The following is a 26,763-nucleotide window of genomic DNA, read 5'->3' on the forward strand; positions in this document are numbered from 1 at the left end:
TGTAATTTCATGACTTTTGGGAAAATTCACCTTTTTCTTACAACTACAGTTTGGCCGATGTAGCACACTCTACTTGGCCTGAGCCAGTCCCACCGACTATGAATAGACACCACAGTCTTTCCAGATAAGACGTTATATATTTTTCCTTGGAAAGGGGCAAAATCTAATTTTGCTTAGGGCACCAAGAGTACTTCCCTCCTCACCCCACACATTTTTCGTGATTAAAGTCCCATAGACAGCTTAATTTCCTGGTCACTTAATAATGTAACCTTGAGCCAGAAGAGCCAAAGAGAACAATGACTAGTACTTTATTAGTAGCTAAAGTAGATCTGCACAGAAGCAAAAAATGGAAGATGATTGTGTAAAATGCCACCGATCTCAGCTCGGCCGAGGTGGACCTGTGTTTACATTTGCAATTCCAAATACAACCGGAACATTGATTTGTAAAAGTTACTCCAAACATCCAAGGTTCTTAGGTGCCGAGCACTTGCGCCACACTCCATACATGGATGATTAAAGGGTATTAACGATCCCCCTAACCTGTATCAGAATAAGCTGGTAGGGAACACATGGTTGAGTAGCAGTGTTATAGCTTTATAAGATTTATGGAGGAAATATGGCTTATGAGTCATATTTCTTACATGTTAACTTGACCACGGATGTCTACATACGTGTGGTATCCACCCCACAGCATTTCCTAGACATTTCCTAGCCTATTCTGCCTATGCCCCACCATTTGGATAAGGCTAGCTGGAAGAAGTTCTGTGGGCAGCCATGTAACTGATCGCCATTGAGGACACTCAACACATATTAGTCTTTTTTCCATGGTTCAAAACTAAACGATGAAAACTTTGCAAAATACTGGTAGGCAATGAATTCTTCTTTGACATCTTCTCAATGGCCATCTGAAGGATTTTGCTGACAATCGGGACTATCTCCGCTGCTTATAACAAAGGGGCTTATTCACTAACAGGAGAGTTGTGCTTCCCTTCCTTGACTTCACTATACTGTTTCATACTTGGGAGCGGATCCCACCAAGGTCACAGGACACACACTATTTTTAATGGGGCGTAGAGTGGGTCGTGCTTCACCTAGAGAATTTCCAGGTATGCTTGTCAGATTTCAACCCCAGTGAGCTCATGCCGCAGGAAGGGCTTGGCTGGCCCTGTTTAATGTATAGTTAAATCAGCAAAGTCTCCACACAATAACTGGAAACTGTATGGCTCTGGCTACCTGGAGCCCCCTGGCGGGATGAAGGAAGGAGGTCCCGGCGCTGTTGGTTGGCGGTCCAGCTGACATAACGGGACATGCTGCGGTTTATGGGTGAGGTGGGCGTTTAGTGGGGCGCGTCAGAACGCTACCGGGACCAAGAGTTCTCCGATGGTGACCCCAAGAAGAGCTGCTCTTCTCCTGGAGTCTCCGGGCAAGACCTGTTGAGTTCCCAGTTATGCGCCACACCCATTGAATTATGCATTATACAGGGCCAGCTCAACCCTTCTTTCTGGACACCCTTGCTGGTGTTGGCCCCTCATAGTGAAGTGAGTTAAAACCACCTTTAGTGGATGGACCCTGTGGTGTATCGGTTGGTGCTATAGGCATGGCTTCCCAAGAGTTTCTGCAACACCTGAGGCCTGATGAATGTCACACATGCAGGACATGGAACGCATGTTCATAGCTCTTTTCATATAACTGAGTGATGGGGGGCAGATACAGCTGGCCATAAACAACAATCCACGCTCTAAAGTTCTAAATGTGGAGCAGTCTCTATGGAAACCAATGGCACGTTCTCGCTTCCTGCTCCGCATGCAGCCTCTGTGAATAGGTCCTGCGCCTGGAGCTCCCCCTGGCGGCTGTCCCCGCACAGTGCGCAGGGCAGGAGCTGGGACTCCCCGTGGCTGCTCCGCTCCGCTGTGCTCCAGAGCCGGTTCTCCCAGCCGCCTGCGTGTGATTCTGCGCACACTGACACCCGGAGCCCTGTCATTTTCTACGATCGCAGCCCCGGTACAACGCGCAGCCCGGTCCCGGCATGGCTTCTGGGGACCTATACGAGGTACGGCGGCACCCCCGGGCACTGATCATCCAGTCGGGGGAGCAAAGGGGGCTGGAGGGGGTGGTAGTAGCTTGCAGCTTCTAAAGATAGGAGGGAGGAAAAGAGAGAGAGAGAGAGGAGAGAGGAGAAGGGGGGGGTGTTGAATGCACTTTTCATACGCAGGCCTTGGAAGGGGACAGGACTTATTGCACTGATGATGTATAGGGGTGCAGGTAGGAGGTGAGGAGTGGGCTTTTAAAGATCTGGCAAAGTGGGGCATGAGAGAGTGGGGAGAGACTGTCGGGAGAGGGCAGTTATAGCTTTGCGATGTGTTGCTTGCATGCCCATGGACCTTAAGTGATGCCCTTGTGCCCAGTGCTGACCAGTAACAATACCCACCTACTGGTCTGCTCTTAGAGGGCATGTATGGCGGTGCCCGGTAGTTTAGCTGCTGCAGCACCTCTTGTCTTAAGGCTAAGTTCTGCGTTACCCAGAACGGCCGCTTGGAAAGGGCCACCTGCTGCTGCTGCGGCACCTCTTGGGAAGATACGTCCCTTTTTATTTGAGGAGAGGCAGCTTCAGTTACTTTTCATGCAGAGGATTCGAGCTTTAATGCCCAAGGGTCTTTGATGGGTATGTTGGGATTCCAAGAGGTGCTGCAGCATCTGCAGCTTTCCTTTCCTGCGAAGTGGGATGATTAAAGTGGGTACATGCACACCGTACCTCAGTCTGCAGGAGCGCACACCCCAAAAACTGATTGTACTCTACATTTTGACATCACTATCAGCTAGGCGCCCAGCTATGAGGTCATCGGGTAATTAGAGGTTAGGTGGCATGATACAGTCCTGGCATAATAGCCCCGGGGTTGTTGGGATGTGTAAACTGGCTGGGTTATCTTTAGAACTGGTTTTAAGCTCTTGGAGCACCTGAAAGGTGACAGAACCCGGAGACATTGGCTCTTTCAGGGCATTCTAAAGCAGGGACTAGCCAACAGGTGTATCTCAGTCTGTTACTTCACTGCAGCTCCCATTATGTTCAGCCAGCCAAATGCAATTTCTTTTTAGGATCCTGCCTAGTGTGCAGTTACCGGGCAGTTACCTAGATTTTTTTGGGATGTTAAATTTACCGAATACATGTGCCAATTCCTAGCGTTCAGTAGCCACGTGCTCGTTTGCTATGAATGTTTCCAGCTCTGTAGTGTGGAGCCGTACAGATCATCCCCTGCGTGATGTGAATCCCCCTATAAAAAGAACGAGTGGTTTAATGGATACAATCTATACGGCATGGTTTAAATAACAAATAGTAACCCCCCCCGGTGTATTAATAATAAGAACGCACCCAAACCCGGCTACTGATTTTCCATGGGGAGCCACCGGCGGGGATTCCGCTGCAAAGGTTCCGTGTCTGTCGGTTATTTCACAGACACTGGGAGACGAGGGAGGATTGATCGGCTTCCCGTGATGTTCAGTAAACGTAATAATAGTCTGAGCAAAAATCAATTCATCCATAGAAGTATTCGTCACATAAATGCTTCGCGGTTCCAGCCGGTTAACCTTCTGTGTCATCTGGACTTCAAGTGTGCTTAGAGATGTGTCCTGTCTGATGGACCTCATTGTCAAGAATATCAAGTATGACATCATTGGCACCTGTACTAGAATCCTTATATATATATATATATATATATGTGTGTGTTTATAAATAACTCACCTTATTTACTAACGTATATAAGTGCGAATGTTGTTTGTATGAACATATGAATTTGTTACTTATTTTGTGATTGGATTTTCCATATGTTTACATATATTATGAACATACGGACAGCAGATGGATGTGGAGATATATTAAATTATTTAGGAATACATTTATATTTTATAAATGTAAATTATTTGTAAGTAAAGTCTATACAGAAAGGCTTGTTGTATACTTTTTAAAGGTTTGGTGATAAGCGCCCCCAGGATGCTTTATTGACCTTGTAGAACATGTCCTTTGTGAGCTAAGAGTTTCTTGTTGCAAGAGGTGTTGGGATTTTTGGGACAAATTACAAACCCAGATTATGTTTTAGGGACTAGAGCAGAAGTGGGAACCCCTATATAGTTAATAAAGAAATGATTTTTTAGAATGGAGGTGAATAGGTGACGTGGTTTAGCAAATATCGTACATTTCATCTGCCAAGGCATGTCCAGCATGGCTGAGGAGGACGTGTGGGTTAGAAAAAACCAAGAGTCCTAAGATTTCCATAGTAACATTATAATGGATTGAAATAAAGACACATGTCCATCAAGTTCAACCTTGATGAAGATTACACCTAGGGACGTCCATGAAGCGATGGTTTTCCTTTTGAGGAGAAGGTTGGTGGGATTCAGGTGGTCAGGGATAAGAGGAAGGGTGGCTTTATAAGAAGTGGTGGGTCACAGGAGTGAAGAGACTGTATGGGCAGGGCTTTACTCATCCCACCCAAAAAATAAAAGACCAACGAGTATTGGTATGAGAACTCATTGTTGGTATGAGAGCTCTCTTAGGAACACACTAGGAGATACCCTGGTATGTATGTAGAAGTGTTCTGGAATAACCATGACGTGTGCTGATGGTTGGTCTCCTTAAGCTCATGGAAGTAAGACATGGTCTCTAATACCAAGTCCGCCAAATGCTGACCGGTTTAACGTGTCACTTCTCAGTGATGTCACCATTCCATTGTATTTATTTCACGTGATATTTCTAACATGGTGGACAATTTATTCATGCGAAACCAAGGCTGCTACATGGTGCTCAATATGGAATAGCCAACACTAAATTATCATTCGATTTCTATGTGATATGACTCTTTTATGTGAGCTTTCTTAAAATCACCCCGGGTTTAAGTGCTGGAAATTTGCATTTATTTCGTGTATCGGGTGTATAGAGCGCGGAACACTCCGTAATACCTAATGGAATTTACAATTCTATTCTGTGTATTCTATTCCTGCCTGTGTCGGCTAAAATGAATGGTTTAAACACGTTTCTGTGTAGTACTATTACCCAGCAGGAGTAAATACTGCACATCTTACAGCTCATTGTTTAATGAAATTGTGCAGGTATTTACTGTAATAGCTCCCGAAATGGTATAATCAATGCGTCTCTGTAGCTTACAATAAATGCGTTGGCTATACAGAGATTTGTGACATAATAAACCCTTGTAGAGATCTGTATGAAGTCAGAAAAGTGGCATATGGACCCTGTAATCTTGGGGCTTATTCACACTTGTGAAAGTAGTTGGCATTATACCCCTTAAAAGAGGAGGAGAATGTTAGGAGGATTTACGTTATTTTGATATATATTTATATTTTTCACGTATTCGCATATATACCTACTAATTGAGCAATCATTGAATGATTTGGCTCTACATACTCTACATACTTACATAACAGAAATTAAATCAAGATTGCTCAAAACTTTAAGATACTTTGGGTACTTTGTCATAAATTATATTTTCATCACAGGGTGCTAATTATACCTCCTAAGGTGTGCACCCCCCCTACATTTGCTCTACTATCAGTGATAAAACATTCACAATGTCATACTAACACTATAGAAACTACTGATTGTAATGGATACTATGATGCCAGACAAACATAATATAGAATGAATGGAAAAATAAATACACTACATAGTCTGTACGGTTGTGTACATAAGTAAGTGGCATAAGTAGGAGAAACCACCATACTTGCTTGGATTGTACATTAATGCACAAAAGTATTCTTCTGTCTAAGAAACTATGGAATGTTCCAATCAAGCAGAGCATTTGAGTGAAGAAAGAATCAATTCTACTAAAGAAACGTGGACATTTTGGAGAACTTGACCCATTTCAGAAACCTGTTTGGCCAAAAACTATCAAGCTTGGCTGAGAGCAACTGAAGTTGAATGTTTTGATGGAACACAAATGATGGTCACCTGCTTAGACAGTTGCTGGAATATTCTCCATTAGAAAGGGTATCATGGCTGTTACGCCTTGTGAATAGGTTGGCATCTGTTTTCAGAAGGTGGTGAGGTTGGGAGAAGGAAAGACTAGACAATATCCAACTAAAGGACATAAGAGAGACATTTGGCCAACACCTTCTCATGGAGTAGGGTAAGTGAGCTAAATTATCTAGGCTTGGCACAGAGAAGGCTCCAGAAACCAACTATTTGGTTCCATTAAGATGGATTCCAATGAACAAAGATCCTCAATTGAAAATTATTTTTATACTTTAAACAAAATATTTTCTAGAGAGAAAAGCCACGACCTGTGGCTTGGTGTGGCAGTTTAGCTGATCTATATGCCCACAAAAGGTGAGACATCTGGCCTGCTAACAATGTCCTAATTTTATTATGTTCTTTAACTCTAGTAGTTTGCCCTTTTGTTGCCAACAAGTTCCCTTTTTATCATCCACTTTAAGGATAAAACATAACAATTTAGAGAAATATCTAGTGATGACATCAAGCAAAGAAATACCACGGTAATAACTGTAGAAGCAAAGCCCAACAAAAGTCTTGCTGGCAACTGATTAAAAACCAACTAAGTGTCATCGTTGACTTCTAAAGCCCCAGAAGCCTTTCATGTATCTCATGGAATCATACAATTATCTGCACCGTTCCATATTTATAAACATTTTTCATGAAACATGGAATAAAATGCACATATTTAAATGGACTCCCATTTAGTTTTCTGGGCACCGTTCCAATGAAGAAATTGTAAATCCCTCCAAAGGAAGCTTTCTTAATAATCCAGTAGCATCCTTTTCAAAGGCTTTCTGGACTTGTTCATGTCCTCTTTCCACCTTTTTTTTAATAGAGCCTTCCATCCTGGTTCGAATAAGTTTTAATTGGAAAGCTTGATTCAATTTCATTTGTTGTTATAACTCCACAGCATCCTCTTTGTAGCAGATGTCTAACTCCAGCTAATTGAGTCGTGATCAAGCCCTGTGCAACGTATACATAGTGTATTTACACTTTTACTTATCAAATGCGCAGCAGGTAGCCATTCCTTTTCATTTATTACCTTTGCATCCTTTTCAGAGACATCATACACCTTCTGATGTTTGTGATGGCCATTCATCGTTCACTTCAGTACCATTCGCTATGTAGACAAGGGCTTCATCTGCCAAGAGCTTAAATAAGAACACACGGTTCTGTATAGATCACTCCAAACCTGCTACAATGGCAAAAACAAATCAAAAAGCAAGGTTACTTTATCTTGCAGAATGCTTGCCGTCCATCTATTAACTGGTTGCTCTGCTTCTACTTTAAGGTGCGTGGTTCCTGAGTGAATGTGGTCCTCTGGGTGCTGTCATTTCTTAATCCCATGGACCCATGAGTTGGATTATTCACGTGTTAATGTCTGAAACTGTTCAAAAACACAACATGTTTGAAACCCAACGTAAACCCTATGGCTTACGTAGAGGGTCCCATACCATTCCGAGACATTGGCTGGGGTGAAACTTTTAAGGGTGGGATCAGTAAAAAAAAAAAAACCCAGAGGTCCACCTGTTAGACAGTAATGTCTTAGAGGTAATTGTATTTGAATAGCAGCATTTCTTGCTATATTCTAGAATATGTGGGCTGAGTAAAGACACCGTGGGAAACTTTGGTACAGATGATGGCAAGTGGTGATTCCTTGAATCCAAGATATTTATTGGAAAAAATATCTAAAATATTTTTGTAAATCTTGTAAATGTCTTTACATTTTAAAGACTTATTTATCCAACCTTTATATTTTTCTTTATATGGATAGAAAGTTGGATAGATGACTGTACAATGAAATGAGAAGCTTAATGGCGTGAGATTCATTTCCCATCAAACTATATAGTCATTGATATAACTCAACCACTCAGTAAAATTAAGGAAGACAGATCATTCACCAGCTCTTTCCTTTTGTGCCAAGTTCCCTATACATTTTGAACCCCTTACACCTAGTCCATTTCATCCACATATCCCTTCTTGTTTTAAGTTTTGGAGCTCCAGTGTTCCTTGGGTCTAGTGGAACCTAGAATCTGACCCTTGTTTATTGCAACAAGCATAAAACAATATTCCATCGATCCTTTTCTGTTCTGTGATCTCAATAATAGTTTCTTGGCTACTTCTGGAATGCATAGAATTACTCATTACTGAGGTTACTCATCTACGAGTCGGCTCTTTTACAACAATCCATGAAATAATTTACCAAGCGTCATCTACACAAACCCCACCGGTGACCTCCTCAAATAAATGTGCTCCATCGTTATACATACTTTGCACTCAGAGTACGAATAAATGTCATGTTCCTCAGCCATCTAAAAACCAGAATTTATCAATCTGCTCCTCACAAAATAATTTTATTATGTAGACATAAAAAGGACATATGATGTAAATGCAGACGTGAGCATGTCATAAAGAAAGACCTTCGTCTGTGTCTACCCTTTTCAGATCATTACAACACGATACTTAAGTTTACATTGTACTAAATGATTGAATTATAATAAAATATTTATCAGGAAATAAGCCAAATACTATATGTTTGACAAAATGTATACCTCTTCTAGAAGTATTAAGGGTTCCTGTGAATCCTAAACACGGATAGATGTCTTTTCAGTTGTAAAGAAGCGTTCTGGTTTGGAATCCCCTTGCTCCCAGTATATTTCTGTAGATGATCTCCTTTTAATATAGAAAGTGAAAACATAGACATTACATTTTTAAAGTCCGCTCTATACGCTTGACTTTGGTAGGCGTTTAATGGGTGGATGCTCTAAGCTTTCACTGTCCCTTTAAATAGTGAGCGACTGCAGTTTTAGAAAGGTTCATGTGTCATTCTGAAACCCATAAATAGCTGTAGCTTTATGTATTTTTTTTGCTTTAGGATGAGATGTGACTCCACATGCAGTTCTGAAAGCAGAAGCTATCCAGGAACAGAACATAAAATCACTTTCTGTGTCCTGCAGTGGGGTGTCCACGCTCTGTGGCCCTTTTCTTTAATGAACCATTTCACACATTACACCCTACCGTTGGGTACATATGCTCTTAAAATACCCTTTCCGGGGGTAATGAATTTAAATGTCAGACATATAATCAACCTCCTTACACCATGAGTTATTCTGGGTAAAAATACAAAAAAAAATTGTATTGTGTTAAAGCACTAATAATATCCTTAACCATTGTATATAAACAAAGCAACAATATCCACGTGTGTGTGTATATATATATATATATTTACCGTGGTACCCCACTGTACATTGCTTTGGATTATAATGCTATGTAAATCAAAAAAAATATATTATAGCTGACCCTCCGCTCCAGGTATTGGACTGTGATTGCCGTGATTCCCAGTGTTGGGCCAGCAAAAGCCTTGCAAAGGATCAGGGGGACTGGAATGGAACAACAGCTGTAGAGATTCCAGTTGGCTTTTCTGGTTTAAAGGGACTGATTTTAAGATTCCAAAGCTTCTCTGCAAACCATTACATTAATATGAAAGATCAAAGATCAACACAGTTAAGTCCTGTGGCATAGTAAATATTATTTAATAATTTCCATAGCAGAAACTTTGTTATGAGAGTGACTCTAAAACTGTGAATAAATCTGTATATAATCTCAATCTGTTTATATGCTCTCTGCTCAGTAATGGTGGTTGATGATCGGGGAGTTTTAGAAACGGTTGTTTGCCCTATTGCTGTAAATTGATTTATGGAAACATTTCATGTTGATGGCGTCATTCCCAATGTTATTCACGCCTTGACATATCTCCAGTTTACCTGACATTACAAACTCATTTACTAAACATCTACATTCTCTCATTCCCATCCACCGGTTACACAATTATTATTATGATTTTTTTTTATTATTTTTGGGTATGTACCTCAGCTTTACATTGTTGCTATTAACATTTTTATTATCTACAGTAACTGAGTTTTGTGCAGGTTTTTAGGCTCCCCTGTACATTGATTCATTGATCTGGATCTACAATTACCCGGTTGACCTATGTTTTCCTTAATGTATAGAAAACACAGCAACCTCTGGCCCCATTTGTTATAATACATGCCTATCCTATTACCAGTCGCATTGTAAATGCTCAATAATGGACTCCTTGCCTTTGTTCGAAGGGCAAACATCCAGGTTCCTAGGAAAGGCTGGTGAGTTATGTTCAAGCCAAGTCAAATATAGAGATTTGTGGGGCACTAAGGAGGTCCACAAGAGCATAGGTTGCCCACCTACCCTACTTGAGGCAACAATCCCTCTTTCGTCCCTGGATGTCCCTCTTTTCTAAGAATGTTTGCTGGGTATGAGGACATTACAGGGTTCTAAAGCCCTAAAAAATCACTACCATCTGTAGAGCAATAGCGGTTCATAATGGGTTCATAAATAACATTGTTTAAATAGAATGCGTTGTTATCAATGAGTTGCCTGAAAAGTATTGTAGTCACCCCGTCAGAGTAGGGACTATTTGCCCTTATTCATATTACGGTGCTTTTGACTCTTCGTTTTATGATCACGGTATTCAGCTGCGCTTTGACATAAACAGCCTCTTGCTTCCCGTGGAGCCGCTGCAAAGCCGTCCGGTCTCGTGGCAGGTGTGTTTCTGGCACAATTTGTATCAATACTAAAAAAAAAAAGACTACGAACAATAACCCTGATCTGGTTTCTTGATGTCGTTCGGAGAGGTTTCCTTTGTGCTTGGTAACCTAAATGAATTGTAGTTTGCCACCTACAGCTTGGCCCATTTACTGTAATGCTGAAGAGCACCATGAGACTATTGAAAGGAACTGTGAAGGATCTGTAGACTTCAGGGTTACATTATAAGACATGTCGGTAAAGTGTATACATTTTTTTGAAATGGGTAGTCAGACTTCAGCCACCCCAATCAGGGCAACCAACTGGTGACCAAGATAGATGGCCATTATCCATCTAGATGCCTACGTTAACCATGTACACACATCTGTTGCCTTTTTTTAAGGTGGCCAGAGGGCTGAACTGGCTGTAGATATATTCAGTAAGGGTTAATTGTCTTGCTTGTACCCTATATATGTTTCCACTGGAATCGGACTGTAATCACTAGGTCTCTGAGGATCCCTTGTATCTTTCAGTATCCAACTATATGGTTCTTTTATCCAGCCATGAGGAACATTTGGAGAACCAACTGCTGGCTACCTCCCATTTTTTAAGTGATTTATTATATGTTTGTTTTATCTCATTATAAAGAAGGTGGTAATAGTGAGTACACTCTCAGGGTGTAACTCCAGTACAGTTCATGCTAAGGCACTATGGTCACTGAATGGTTCAGGAAGACTTATCCAACAAATAAGGTAGATTGTCGGATTATATTGAAAGTGACATGTCACGTGCCAGTGTCTAAAAGGTATCCCTTGAGGTCTAGTTGAGAAACAGAGACATCAGTGTTTCACACTGGTCTGAACTCTGTTATTCGTCTCCTCATTTGTCTGTGTCCTAAAGGCTAAGGATTGAATTGTGCGATGCCAAGTACTTTGTTTCAATGTTCCTCTGCTGGACCACAAGATTGCAAGGAGCATCAGCTGTGGTCCTGATTCATACTTTCATTGTTACAGCATACCATGGACCTTCTCAACTCCTCCATTCCAAAGAGACAAATTAACTCTAGGGGAATTTCATCCGTCTTGAGATACATTGTAAACATATTTTTTATGACAAATAACGTTCTTTTTTATTAGAACAAAAACTCTATTTTGTTCTCTTGTCATTCTTCCTAATATCTAATGGATGAAAAGATGATTCTCTATTGTAGAAAAGTGCTTAGATAACAGTGCTGTGTCACAACTACAGAAAATGCGTAATTCTTCGCTATAAATGGACCTTGATTTATTTAAATGTCACTGTCTTTGGAAGTTGACTGACATAAGAAACATTATTGTGTTAAACAGAATTATATATGTTTTGTTCAAATGCTGCCTTGCTTCAAGAATTCTATAATTGTTAGCAGCATTGTACAGCACAAGGCTTTGTAATTGATGGCTCGTCCTCGTGGATGAATGAGTGTGCCAGAATGTAACAATCACTTAAGGATAAATGGGAGTTTATGATTATCTATTACGCTCTTATGAATGAAAGTTGATTCTGAATCATCCTCGGTTCTAGTTTACTCAAAATTCATTGTGTTAAGATAAAGAAAAGTGAGAACAACTAAATTCGGTGGGAGTCACGGTATAAGCTAGGGGGTTCGTTTTGATCCCCAGAGTTTGCTGTCTCACCTGCAACCTTAGCAGAAGATACAATAGAGCGTCTTCACTGAACTGAGAGTTTAAGGAGACAATGGAGCGTTTCACCTGAAACATGTAGCCATGAATTATTAAGATCTAACCTTGGTAAGTTTCTCCTGCTTTCAGGACCTAGGTGGACTTCCATAGTGCATTGCTAAATATATGAAGAATTGTCAATAATTACATTTTTCTTAACTCAACTGTTCCATCCACTCTGCTGAAGACAACGCAGATAGCTAAACATAGCACTGGCAATACCAATCCTGTTACCTTCAATCCACAAGCCCTTCCTAAAATTCCTTCTTTGTAGAAACATTTTGCCCCATTAATGCTTTCTCTAGGGGTAAGGGTAGCCTGTGGTCACATAACGAAAGGGCTATGTCATTGATGTGTTAAAAACCATTAAGGGTAGACTACAGTGACAGATATGATTAATGTTGTTAATATAGACGTCCTGCCTGTTGTTTGATTTTAGTTCTTTTTTATATCCCTCATTAGGTTGAAAGAATTGTAGACAAACGTAAGAATAAGAAAGGGAAGTGGGAATACTTGATTCGATGGAAAGGTTACGGTAGTAATGAAGACACTTGGGAGCCGGAACATCACCTGCTGCACTGTGAGGAATTTATAGATGAGTTTAATGGACTTTCCAGAGACAGGAGAGCGAAAACGGGAAGACAGGGAGTCGCTACAAAAATTTTACGAGGGTCTTCCGCCATTACCATGTCCCACAGGGCTAAAGGAACATCTCACAAACGTCGACGGATACACTCCTTCGCAAAACAGAAGAAGGTCTGCGCTGCCAAGTTTTCTTCCGGAGGCCGCGCCACAAAGACGGTGACTTATAGAACTACTCCTAGCGGGCTGCAAATAATGCCGCTGAGAAAACCCATGGAGAACGGGGACCACAATGGTCATAAAGAGCCGACGCATTTTGGGAATGGCTCCGAGAAAGACAAAACTGACATGTACGATGACAAAGGGAAGGAGGACTTGCCAAGCGGGATGGAAGTACCTGAATCTACAGAGGTGAACGGACTGGGTATGTAACGTTAAACCTGGGATTTGTAACTACAGGTCTAGGAAATATATTAACCTAAAATTGTGGTATTTTTTAGCTCTCCTGATTGGCTGCTCATTCTGTATCTTTTTTAAAATCTTTTTAACCGATTTTATTATTGGTGGAAACATAAAGAGATCGGAGCGGGGCTTAGCATATGACCTTAAAAATCCATTTTCTCTTATTTATTCTTCTATTGGTTGATTCAGTTTATGCGCGAATGATTCTGTTATATAGCCTATATCTTTTTGGCTGTTCTATTCTTTATCTAAATGCCTGACTCAGTTACAAGAATAAATATCAATCAATAGGCCACATAGTTCCCTAAAAAGTTATTGGGGAATCGCTAGTCACAACCTTTTAGGTGGCGTTTCACACTGATTGCACTAGTATGTTAAGCAAATATGTAATAAATAAATAAGGAATAAGTCACACAAACACAAAACAGAAGCTTTTAAGAACTTCTTTTTTTAACATTTCTATGGCAACAACCTATCAATGCCAGTTTTTCTGTGGCTTGACAATGAAATGCTCCCAGTAAAGATAATGAATTATGAGTCAGATTTTACCTTTTTAAATAACAGTACCTTTGCTCTTTGGCACATTGAAGGGTTGGGAAGTTCTGCGGGGTTTAAAGAGCTCCATTAGAGTTAACATTTTCTATTATTATTATTATTTATTGTTTTATATAGCGCCATCATATTCCGCAGCGATGTGCAAGTAGGGTATTATTATTTTTCTGATGTCAGCAAATTCAGAACGGAAGGATATTTGGTCAAAAATGTTTAAGACCATGTGTGGTGAGTGCCAAGTAATGTAACCGAAGATCAACCTGAAGTTGTTTCCAGAGACGTACCTACCAGCCGCCGCGGCCAGTGTCTTTCCTTTAAGACATGGAGCGCTGGCATATGATGTCATATCCCGTGTCACTAATGCAATCTATGGAGGCTGGGGTGTAAATGGGTCAGTCGCGATTTGCCCCGGTTTTGCAGCAGGGGAACTGCCACTGCCCTGGACCTAGTGAGCCAGGAGATATCACTAAACGATGCAAGGTCCTTGCGGAAATATCCTGTACCCATCAAAACTTATGTCATCTTAGCTTGCGTCATAAAACACCCCATATGAGTAAAACTTCTGGAAGAAGAAGAAAAAAATCATTTTTACCAGAGATGGAAATTCAGAAGAAATGATGACCAGAAGAACTCCACACAGTGGAGGCTGCAGAAATATCCACTCATGAGGCAGATGGTGGCATTCAGAGGTCCAAGAAGACATCACGTTCTAAAAGAAAGTAACAAGTAGTGACTCAAAGGGTCGATTCCAATAAACTTTGTCCATTTGTTTGTACTTATGTATGTTTAACAGGTTATTTGTTTTTACCAGAAGAGTACTATCCATAAAACAGTCATTAATGTGAAAAAGAGTATCTTGCTATGACATGGGCGACAGGAAACAATAGATCACTGTAGTTGGGATACGGTATTTATAATAGTGATGGACCATGTCAACCATGTCCTCTTCAGATTACTCTGTCAAGAGTATGTTCCTTGTGGCCAAGATTGTCTAAGCGAGTATGGAGTGGACTCCTTATCTCAGTGCAGGTAACACTAGAGTAGGTAGGGGTTAACCGCAAACCAGTGTGTCTAATAACACTCAATAATGGCAGTGGGTAAGGCTATTTGAACCCATAGTATGCTGTCCTTGCTACATGGGAATGAAATGTTTCCAGTTTGTTTACTGTAGCTTGGAACAACACACACAGATAAACTTTTGCCTGTATAACCCAGGAGATCTGTCGTCCCTCGGTAGTTACAAGATCATTCCGGATGAATTAGGGAGGTTTTCATAATAAAACAAAAGGAATTGGTTCAAGTACCCAAGTACGGGATGGCTCGGCTTATTTTTGATGTCATTTTGATGTTTTTAGAATATTATCTTCAACAAGATACCATAATGCTATTTACTGACCTTGGTGGGGTTCATCTTAACAAAGGCTTCTTTATTAATATTCTCCAAGCAAGTTTGGCAATAAAACAAGGCAATACTTTAACTATTTCTGCTTTTTTTTTTTAGTACACTGTTTCTATGTAAAGAAATCTATTTATTGGAAATACCTATAATGTATCCATGTATGCTTACGAAGTCATTTCGGTTATTAGTTTAAATGTAACATACATCTGGGTACAAAATGTTCCAAAATCAGTGTAACAATTTGACTTTCCCGTCTTTTTCTGAAATCAACCCTACAGAGCCAATCTTCTTTCTCCAAAGCGAAGCTTAAAAGTAACAGAAGAGTATGATGAACACATAGTGATTACTCGCATAATGCGAATACTATTCATATCAAGCTGGGTTCTAACCCATATATTGATTATTTTATCTTAAAAAAAATCACGTGGCTTTCGTTGATGCGCAGAACTGTAAGATTTGGGAAAGTAACTGCTCTACTTTTTAGTATGTTTTGAGCATATTGTGTTCATGATGTCATTGGTGAGGAGTTGATTGAGTCGGTCTGTGTAGGACATACATGGCCTGATATGAGGTGGCTTTGGCCGCCAGTATCTTCGTAAAGAAGTTGTGGAACAGACTTCCCAAAACGCCGATATGCTTTAGATATTCAGCCATTCCAGATACCTGTCATAACCAGTATGATAGTAGACTTTACTATCCCAATGCCAATATTAGCTCGCTCCACTCCATTTTTCAGTGTAGCCCTTCTGAAGTTGGATCCATGTGAACATTTTTGCAGAGATAACGGATTTGGAGGAAAATGGAGCCAAATGAAGGATATTAGAAATACGGGCTGATGAAAGAATTCCGCACAGATTGGGATTTTATAAGGACTGGTTGTGTGGCCACATGGAACCACTAAAAACTGGTTTGTAAACCCAAAATGGTGACAAGATCTGACAGATGAACCTTGGAAATTGTATACATATGGTGCTAGGTTTGCCCTTCTATATAAAAGTTTTTGTAACTTGTACTGAGTGTTTGGATAACCAATGGAATTGTGACTATATCCTATTTTAACATCAAAGCTGTAAACAAATGTACCTTCAGAACATCCCACCATATGGTTGTGCGCCTCCTCCTCCCCAATATTTATTGGTCCTTTTCTACATACACAGGAGAACCTTTGACCAACGGAGAGATGAACCCTCACAGCCCCGTGAAAAGGAAATTAGACATGGAGAAAGACTGCGCGTTTGATAAAAGACTGAGATACAGTGTACGCCAGAACGAGAGCAACTGTCGCTTTCGAGACATCGTGGTGAGAAAGGAAGACGGTTTCACTCACATCCTTCTGTCCAGCCAGACGTCCGACAACAACGCCTTGACTCCAGATGTAAGAACCTTACGGCTCTTTTAATAATGGATCGCCATTACTGTTAATAGAGTAAAGTGAGCAAATAATGATTTGATGCCGTGTAAATTAAGGAACAGTGAAAGAATGCAAAAGATGCATTTCGGGCTGGAAAGATACTGATTAAACACGTTTAGTGTTCAGTAGTAGTAGTTCAGAGGAACTACTAAACATTATTTAAGACTTTTTTTATGGTTATTTTTATTCCCCAAATAAATATCCTTCAACACAATATAAAATCAGGTATTTTCTTAATTTAATATACAATTAAAACTCAAAAAAAATCAATTAAAAAAAACAATATACTGTTAAACAACTTAAGTTTTGTATGTATTACAGGATCCAGTTTAGTCGCTCTACGTTGGGGGATAGGGAATGCATCTTTCGGTATATAGTACGGTGTAAACGGATATTCAAACTGAAATTAGTAAGAAGCCAGCCCGTATTCCCCGGAGCCCCGTAATAACGCTCTGCCACCTTTGGGTTTAAAGGGGCTGTCCCTCTTGGGACCAAATCAAATTCAGAAAATAGTTTAAATACAAGTAACCAGGCTTTTTTTGTTAAAGAGGACTCGTGTTTCCATAGCAGTGAAATGCTCCAGGGAAGCGACACAAGCTTCTGACAAGCTCTGCCGTGATCGCACGAAGAAATCGCTGTTTACAGAAGCATTGTCGTGAGAATTGGTGATTTTTATAAGCAATATGTCGCGGTGGCTGACCTGTACAGTCCTTCTATGTAGCGTCCACACCTTTTAGGAACAGGAACTTCAGTCAGCCTGCCGTCCACCCAAAAACACAAAGATTTTTGGTCAAATTTACATTTTTACGTCTGTCTGTACCTTGTTATGGTGTTTTGTTTTTTTTTAACTCTCTAAAAATATATCTATTTTCTATAGAAAATCTGTTTATAATTTTTTAAATAATTATATCCAGAGGGGAAATCGTGGAAAGGGAGGAATCCATGATGTGAATATTACAGAAACGTTTTTCTCCAAGAAAACTCGGTAGTAATAATAATAATAATAATAATAAAAAACACAATATACTGATAAAATGCATACTGTCAGATAAGGTGTGTCTGGATCTGTCCTGGAAGAGGAGGTATAGCACAACTCTCAGCGATGGCCAGCGTACATTTCACAAAAATTTGCCCAAATCTAGGAAAACTGTTGAGTTGACACTTAAATATTGTCTACTGTTGTACTGAAAAATGTTAAATTATCTTAGTTTTACATTTTATCTACTATTTACTCTGGAGCCACTCGATGTATGTTATAATATTTGGTGATTAAGCTTTCCGTCCGTGATCTGGATCCAAGAGTCTGAAGACGCGTCTTCAATGTTTTACCCCAAAAATGCAGCAAGACTGTGATTGAAATCGTATATCTTAATCCTTTAATCCCCGATTATGACTTTGTTTAGTTTATCTTTAAGAAAATCCAGATTGCCAATTAGTAAAATACTGAGTGTCTGTATCTCGGTTCTCAGATTATGATGGAGGTCCGACGGGCTCTCTGTAACGCCTCCTCCGATGACAGCAAGTTGTTGCTGTTGAGCGCCGTCGGCAGCGTATTCTGCAGTGGATTAGACTATTCGTACCTCATTGGGAGGTTATCTACAGACAGGAGAAAAGAAAGTTCCCGAATTGCAGAAGCAATAAGGTACCCAACATGTGTCCATATCAGTGGCCTTGGTGAGGAGACATGTATTCACATGAAGGGCTTAAAGTGACAGAATTTGGTAATACGAATAAATATGTTGATTTCCGCTTGGGCAGTCGCCATGGAATCTTCTTGATGGATGCTGTACATTTCACATAGAATGCCTTTGTGTGAATATGTCGTCATAAAGTTCACTGCTGATGAGCCTACAGCTTATGTTAGATAACCAGAAGTTCAAAGCACGTGGAAGGTCATGGTTAAAAAAAAAAAAGAGTGTTTTGTCTGGAAAATTGTGGAATGGAGAGAAATGCTGGTGATATTTAAATCCCACACAAAAAGTGCCGGGAACTCCTGTTTTAGAGGAAAAAAGGGTTCGTGAACTTTCCTATTGTTACAAACGGGTTCATGAACTATTTGTAGAATGGATAAGTTCAGGAACGTTCTTATTTTTTTATAGGTACAAAGGCACGCTAAGTCACTTTATTGGGGTACAATATACCAATTTCTCTTTGTTTTAGGCCTGTATAAAGAAAAATAAATAAATAAAACATTTCGAAAGATGTAATCCTCCATGTACTTGCCTGCGCTGAATGCATCTAATCATGGCCCAGGTCCAACCATTGACGTGTATTTCTTTTAAGGGATTTTGTGAAGGCTTTTATCCAGTTCAAGAAACCCATCGTGGTCGCCATCAATGGCCCTGCTCTTGGATTGGGAGCGTCTATTTTGCCCCTGTGCGATATAGTCTGGGCAAGTGAAAAGGCCTGGTTTCAGACTCCCTATGCCACTATCCGCCTAACACCCGCTGGGTGTTCATCGTACACATTCCCCCAGATTCTTGGAGTTGCTCTGGTAAGCTCTCTACCAACAGATGTCTTCATTGTTCTTCATTGTTCTTCTTCGTTTTGCTTCTCATCCGTCTAGTAAAATAATTCTGATTTCACCTTCTGCCTTTCCACCGTCTGGACAATCTTACCATTTTCTGCAGGCAAATGAAATGCTGTTTTGTGGGAGGAAACTCACTGCGCAAGAGGCATGCAGCAGAGGACTCGTCTCCCAGGTATTCTGGCCCACCACCTTCAGCCAGGAGGTTATGCTTCGAGTTAAAGAAATGGCCGCCTGCAGTGCTGTGGTAAGATTGGGTTGAAGTTCATGTTTTTCATTGACAGTATTGTACTGTTACCATATAATAATGATAATAATATAACCAGTATAACTTTATGAAGCCATAGACCACATTTATCCGGCATCTTCAGGGGTCTTTATCTGTGTGTTATTGCTCCAAGCTGCAATATGGTTAGGCAAGTCAAGCCGTTGACCATCCATGTTTCTCCAGTTCAAACTCCAATCGTAACTTTGTGACAGCCTGTATCATGAATCTTTTAAAACCCTGCTTACCTGCGCCTTCACACCGAGTGTAACGTTGCTCCGCTGTTTCACGCCTTCAGGTTTTAGAAGAATCCAAATGTTTAGTTAGAAGTTTCCTCAAGTCAGTTCTTGAAGACGTCAACGAGAGGGAGTGTCAGATGCTAAAGCAGTTGTGGAGCTCCCCTAAGGGCTTGGACTCCTTATTCAGCTACCTACAGGACAAGATTTACGAAGTCTAACGTCGCTCGTTTAGAAAACGCAACGGGATTTCCCTCCTCACTTCAAACGCAAGAATACTTTGTATGGAGTTTTGGACCTTGCGTAGGCTCGATTATGCAATGAGGTATTCCACCAAATCTTTCTTACTCCTTCCAGGTTTTGCTTTCTTGTTGGAGACAAATCCTGACCTTGATTTTTTTTCAACCTCCACATTCCATGAAAAAAGAAACCTTTTTACAATATAACAAAAATATTTTCATCTGTAGAAAATCATTTTCTTCTCTGTATCGACTTTATGTGGACACTGCTTAGCCTGCAAATCCATTTGAAGTAACAATGTGAGAATTGCACTTTGTATCTATATTTTTTTTATTATTTTGTTGTTTCTTGTACTGAAGTGTAAGGGTGATTTTGTGTAATTAATATTCTATTATTTCCATTGCGGATTTTTTTTTTTATTACGATTAATTTATTTAAGTCTATTTCCATATCTCAGTTGTGCTGCCCATGCATTTCTTTACAATGCAACTTAAAAATTGTTAGAAATGTAACAAACGGAGGTTACGATCGGTTCGGTAGTCACCGTTTATCGGCTTGTTTCTTTTTTGCTTTATTAGTAATGTGAAAGTAGTACTACTTGCGTGAAAAAAAAATTGCTTATATACTGAAGCTTGAATGTATAGTTTTAAACATTTCTGCAAAAAAATAGGCAGAGTTAGATTTTTTTGTTGTCTTTTTGCTATTTATTTAACGTATAAATTGTTAAAAGGGGAATGGAGGCGCCGTAGCCTTTGCTCCACCTTCCTATAATGAGAACAGATATATATTTATTTTTTTGCGGGTTCGATTTTTCAGTGTGAACATATCTGACCAGACGAGAGGTCTTGTAGTAAAACCACAAATACATACTTTAGGGAAGCCTCTTGCAGAACGATGCATTAGCCATGCCAAAAAAGTTAATTTCCAAGAAAATGTATGAACTAATGCTGCCGTGCTCACCTGTTCAGGTGAGTCCCCTTCAAAAAGTCTCTTTGGGGACATAACCCATGTCACTCACCCTACGCCATGGAGTCAAAGCTCCAAATATTTGGGCATCTTTATTATACGTGCTTCCATAAGTGTAGTTGCTTGGTTTGGTAAAATATGCAAGCTCAACAAAAATATGTTTTCCATGCCTTATGAGGCATTCTATATGGCCTGGGATACACTATAAAGCAATCAATTGACAATGTCTCTATTTCTAAAAATTACATTTTTTTTTAATGGGATTACTGAGACTGGATCGACGCTCTGTAAAACCAATATATATATATTTTTTTTTGCAATTTAAATGCTTGATAAAAAAATATATATATATTTTTTTGCCGATGTCTCATGGTATGGTATCCAGGGTCCTGAAAGTTTGGCCAACTTTGAACAGAGGGTTTTTGGGCCGACCTTCCAGAAACAAAAGCCCCCCCGCCCAAAAAAAACCCAAGCATCCTATAACCCAGATACCATACTCAAGCGATCATAGCACTCCTTAGTGCATACCCACTGCAAAGACAGCTAAAATATTTTCTAGAAAGTCAAAGAGAGCAGTCAAACTAGAATATATATAATTTTTGTAGTAGCGTATTTTTATAGTGTGTTGTATAAAGAGAATAATAGAGCTATAATTTAGATTTATCTAGCTAAAATATGCTAAGGTTTGGTTATAAAAGGATTGTAGAATTTCTGGCTGCCGCCTTCGCCTTGGTAATGCGTTTTCTCACCCGGATTGCATCGTATCGCTCTCCCCTGACTATATGTTAAAGGTGATATCGGTGGATTTTATTTTACGGCGGGTGCCGACGAGATACTGTCCAGATTCCCAGATTGCTGTTAGTTTACATGTTCTAGAATGAGTTGCTGTTTTCCGCGCCAATGTTCTAAATACTTGTTTAAGACGTTCATGTGATGAAGCATCAATGCCGTCCCGGTACTTGTAGGTAGGACTTTCCAGGAGCGGATACGTTGAGTGAACTCACATTGATCTATACGTTATAATGGAATGGAGTCATCTTGAGAGGTTCCATAAGACAAATGGCAAAAGGGACTTCCATGAATCGTTGTTTCGTCCCGTAAAGTTTAGTAAATTCAGGATTTTGTTCTATTCTTCCAGAACCACGTTTGGTTATTAACTAAGATGAAGTTAAATTGACAGGTAGATGTTTCTGTACCCATTGAGCCACGCACTTTTAGTGACAAAGTGTTGTATCCTTAGGAATAAACCGGATTGAATTGGTTTCTATGGTGATTGCTCCACAAGAGGCGCCTCTTGAATGTTCATTGAAAAGCTCCGGACCGATAAAGATACAGCAGGAAGAGTCATACTATTGTTTTATTCACTAAAGAGGGAGTTGGCCGGAGAGTTTGTTGGAGAGTTGAGGTTTCTTCTCACTGATTTCACTATGAGGGCTCATTCCTGGTAGATTTCTCTGCTAGAACGTCTAGCTGGCCCTGCATAATGTATAGCTCAAACAGTAATGACACGTCAAGAGATGTAAATATGCTTTCTAAACCGAGATGAAACTGCAACTCTCCTGCCAACACCCGCTTTAATGAATAACCCCCCTTTTTTGCATGACAATCAGAGAAGTAGCCAAGACTCACATAAAATAAGTATTTATAAGATATGATTTTCTCCCAAGGCACAATTGTGTTAGTAACAGTCACATATAATGGCTTGTATGCTTGAGGCTTGAATAGGAAGTATATGTGATGTGATATTTGGTTTTCAGTTAACCGAAGCGGCCCTTTTCTGCCTGCGATCGTTCACGTGAACGGCGGAAGTTTCCGTATGGAGCGCAGTGTCTCTGCTGTTCTGTAAACTTATTACATGGGGTTCAAGAACAATGTCTGTGTCTGCGCTGTCCTTAGACTCTGTTGGAACCGAATGGCGTGGCGGTAATATTACAGACATTATAATAAGGTATAGTATGTTATCTACGTGGGTCATGCAGTTTGCAAGCCTCCAGCAGACAGTAAGTTCTCCCCTAAACCTGGAGTTTGGGGGGGGGTTGAATATTTTAGCTAGTAGGCTGTGTGTCTAATGAATGGCCGTCTCCTGCACTCAAGCTGAAGAAGTGAGATGGGTTTCAATAAATCTTCATTAACTATGCATTATACTGGGCCATCTCTTGTCTTCAGTTAGGAGATACCGTCTGGAATGGACACTTTATAACGCCAAGACGTTCCTACAAAGTCCCACTTAACACGCTTCTCTGCTTCCATTCGTAAAATAACTGAACAAAAATAAAATAATTGAGACTGAGTGCTCTGTTCACATAAATGGGCATATGGAGACATAATGATGGGCTCTATAGGATAACATAGAAACTGGAAAGGTTCATCTCTCTAAAAGTTACAAAATTACTTATAAGCTAGTTTCTTCTGTAATCACCTTAAGTGATCTTTTCTTCTTCTTCTTTATCTCCGTATCCTTACAGAACATTAAATAACGAGGATTACAAATCTAGCCTTTACCATTGTGTTTGGCAGTCTATAATGTCCTGCGCCGCTCAGTCAATGTTGCTCTGTTTCTAGAATGCGCAGAAGAAATAATATATCTATCTTCGTGTATTGTTGTTATTTTTCTGTGCAGGTCTAAAGGATGGTTCATTTAGGGATAATACTGTCATAAATAGCAACAAAATGGTAATAAAAGCCCTCAAAATTGACATTAATTTTATGAAATAATAGGGATGTATTTTGCTGTAACTTCAGCAGCCGTACCTCCTACCTACCCGGATTTATTATTTAAGCACGTTCTAGTTTAAAGGAAACATGCTGTACGGCCAAAGGCATTTTAGAAGTGTGAACCACAACTCTCATCACGCCTGATTTATTATTTATAGAAATGTGAAATTGCTTTGCAAAGCGCTCTTGCTTTCGTTATTGTTGGAGAAAACGGGAACGTTAAGTGAAATATTTTACCCACCGCGTGTGAAACTTACCTGCTATTCTTTCAAATGTTACATATGATCATAAAGCTAAACCGCTGGCTTATAAATGGCCTTTGGGCTTAGAATTAATTACAGAAATATTTCTTTTCGGTAGACATCTGGGTGTTTATTCACTAAACTGTGTGCTGTGGTAATTTGGATAAAACAACAATCACATTAATTATACCCTCCTTGCAAGGCTAAATCCATAAGATGAAATGTTTCATCTCTGATGGCTCACCTGCCATCAGCTTAGTGAATAAATCTGCCCCCAAACCAAAGGGTTAACATCACCCCTTCAGTGGGTAAAGCCCCCTTTTCACGGGGTCGCAATGAATAATTACAGCGGCTGCCGCAAATAAAACCGGTGCTTAGTTACAATTATATACCAGAACTATTAAGGATTATGTATAAAGTGCAATTCTGGTGCAGAACGGAGAGCAATCAGAAGGGACTTTCTATTGGCTGCTATGGCAACCGCACCACTTTTATGAATTTAAACCAGAACTGTACTTTATATAAAATCCTGATGGGGATTTTAGTTATTTTTTTATATTTATAGATTTTTCTATTCTGCTACGCACTTGCTGTATTAGGTTTGTGTTTACATTGGTCTCCAGAAAAGGTTTCATAGATTTCGATAAGCCGTGTTACGTGATGTTACTTACCTTTGGATCAAACATAAAGAACTGTGTTGTCCTTCTCCAGAAATATCTCTTGACGTGCAGAATATATTGGGCTATATTTAATAAATTGCGATTGTTGTGGAGCAATCACACTGGAAACCAACCAAACCTTCTTGTTAATTACTTAACATTTTCAGCTTTACAAATACACCGCGGCGTTCTTCCCACATCAGCAATGCATATTCCCAATAATTCTTTAATGCAAAATAGAGCATTTGCACATAATGTGGGCATGTTTAAATTCTGTCATATGTATAAATCCAACGTACAATGGAACTGAATCGTAAATGCAGCATGTACGACACACTGATATTTAGTAGATAATGGCCTAATAAAAAAAAAGAGAGAAAAGTTTCCATAACATGTATGTAGTTTATTTTCCCCTATAACTTATTTTTATTTAAAGTATTTTTTTTCTATTTCGATCTGGGATTTTGTCAGCCCGAGGGTCAGCAAAATGAAGAAAAAGAAAGCCAGGTTACATTAATTAATTTTAAGGGGTTAAAATCAAATACGTGTTGTAGTGTTTTTACTGGAACCCTGTAAGCAGTGCAAGGGTTAAAAAGTAGGGTGCCTACTTTGGTGTATCTGCGCCCTTTAACTCCCAAAAAACCAGAGCAGTAAGCAATCCTCTAGGTCTAAAAGAATTAAAATAGTAATAATTTCTCTATTTTCTTTTTTTTGATAAAGGATATACGGCAGGCGAAGAATATCTATACTTTATATAATATCACTAGGGGTTCCGGCCCCTTCTCCCAGCGATGTAAATACTTTCCCACAGCCGTGCATATATTTACTGTGTTAATTGTCCTGTAACTGGTGAATGGACACATTTCTGGGTGCCTTAGAAGTCGTATTTTTCATGTGTGTTAAAATACAGTATTTATACATTGTGGAAAAAGCTGCTTTGAATAAAAACTCTCAAATTTCCCCGCTTGGCATTTTTTCTTTTTTGTTTGTCGTCGCTTATATTAATATCGGTGCAATTGATTATCTTTGAATCATCTTAAAGGTGCTGTACCACTTGGTAAAGCATTACGTGTTTTAGCATGTTAAGCAAACAGAATTGGCATGGTATGCTTTCCTATACGGCCTGAGCACCATTCTGCTACTATGGCAACAAACCTTTTTAAACCTTTCGCCAACATTAAGACCTCAGTGTTCTATTACTTGTTGTGTGTCTGTCTCTAATAGGGCAGATATAGCTTTGTATTGATTCTAATCTGTCCTGCGATGCTAATTCTCGGAGGATCAGTTGGCATCTGTGTAGTCTAATCATGTCTCTATAATCGTCCGCTGTCTGATATGTGTGCGGAGAGTTCCACGTGCTGCCTACGTTCCCAGAAGGGAAGACGTTCTGGGGATTAAGGTGAATTGTAAGGAGAGAGGAGCTATAAAGAGAGGGTTTTGTGAAAGTAAAAGGGAAGAAGGTGAGTGAAGGGTGGTATGGAGAGAAAGAGAGACAGTAAGTCTAAGCAGAGTCTAGAGACTAAGGTATTGGTGGGCAGGGAGGAGAAATGAAAGCTTGAACGAATCTAAGCTAATTTAAAGGCAGCATGCAGCTTTCCCACGCATACAATGGCTGAAGAGTCTCTTTAAACGGCCGACGTGTGGCTTTAGTGCCCGCGTCAATGGTACGAGTAACGGAGACCCCAACTCACAAGGTCAGTACATCTTCTTGCCGGTAGTCATGTGACTTGGTGAAAAACTTTTTTTTTCTTTCTAAGCTTTACCCTGACTCTCTCTCTAGCGTTACGTCCTTCTGTTATCGTCGTTCACCAGGCACAATGGGGGTAGGTTGCGCTCCCTAAATGTCTTTTCTATTTCTTTACCAAACCCAAACGGGTATTGTGAAGCTTCTGTCCCGGTGAATCGAGTGAGAGTTGTGTTATACGGAGACTTAACTCATAAAGTAAAAGAAACTCACAGGTGTTGAGAACAATAGAAGGCGCTTCTTCTTTCACTTCCTTCAATTTGCTGAACTCCTGAGGGGAGATGCCGTTCCCGAGTCTCTTACCGAGGTGAATACACGGTGGAACGTCTAATTACTCTCTATTAATAACTCTTTCTCTTGTTATGTCTGCGCCTGTAACGAGACTAGAGTGAATCCCATGGACGCTAATCCAGATTCCAATCGTAACATGGAAAGAAATATTTTCACATCTTTACTGTTAGTTTAGAACAAGATCTTCTTTTTC

General features: G+C 39.9%; 1 protein-coding gene and 2 long non-coding RNA genes across 4 annotated transcripts; 2 read left to right on the top strand and 1 right to left on the bottom strand.

The window, feature by feature from the left end:
* Nucleotides 1-1,786: 1,786 nt before the first annotated feature.
* On the top strand, nt 1,787-20,492 carry CDYL2 (chromodomain Y like 2). 2 transcript variants are annotated; one of them, XM_053448870.1, is made up of 7 exons: nt 1,787-2,050; nt 12,742-13,285; nt 16,432-16,649; nt 18,155-18,327; nt 18,969-19,179; nt 19,316-19,459; nt 19,776-20,492. In XM_053448870.1, exons 1-7 carry the CDS (start codon nt 2,027-2,029, stop codon nt 19,932-19,934), a joined length of 1,473 nt encoding a protein of 490 aa, XP_053304845.1. In that variant the 5' UTR covers nt 1,787-2,026; the 3' UTR covers nt 19,935-20,492. The 2 variants fall into 2 exon arrangements, with proteins under 2 accessions (XP_053304845.1, XP_053304846.1); XM_053448871.1 differs by lacking the exons at nt 1,787-2,050; nt 12,742-13,285 and adding an exon at nt 15,104-15,183.
* LOC128467289 (uncharacterized) lies at nt 8,632-26,689 on the bottom strand. The gene is made up of 3 exons (XR_008345705.1): nt 26,493-26,689; nt 14,468-14,584; nt 8,632-8,674 (listed from the first exon to the last, which is right to left on the bottom strand). It is a non-coding gene; the product is annotated as an uncharacterized LOC128467289 (long non-coding RNA).
* LOC128467287 (uncharacterized) lies at nt 24,469-25,495 on the top strand. The gene is made up of 2 exons (XR_008345704.1): nt 24,469-25,149; nt 25,191-25,495. It is a non-coding gene; the product is annotated as an uncharacterized LOC128467287 (long non-coding RNA).
* Nucleotides 26,690-26,763: the final 74 nt, after the last annotated feature.

Source organism: Spea bombifrons, chromosome 10 (genome assembly GCF_027358695.1).
Source record: "Spea bombifrons isolate aSpeBom1 chromosome 10, aSpeBom1.2.pri, whole genome shotgun sequence".
Lineage (NCBI taxonomy): Eukaryota > Metazoa > Chordata > Amphibia > Anura > Pelobatidae > Spea > Spea bombifrons.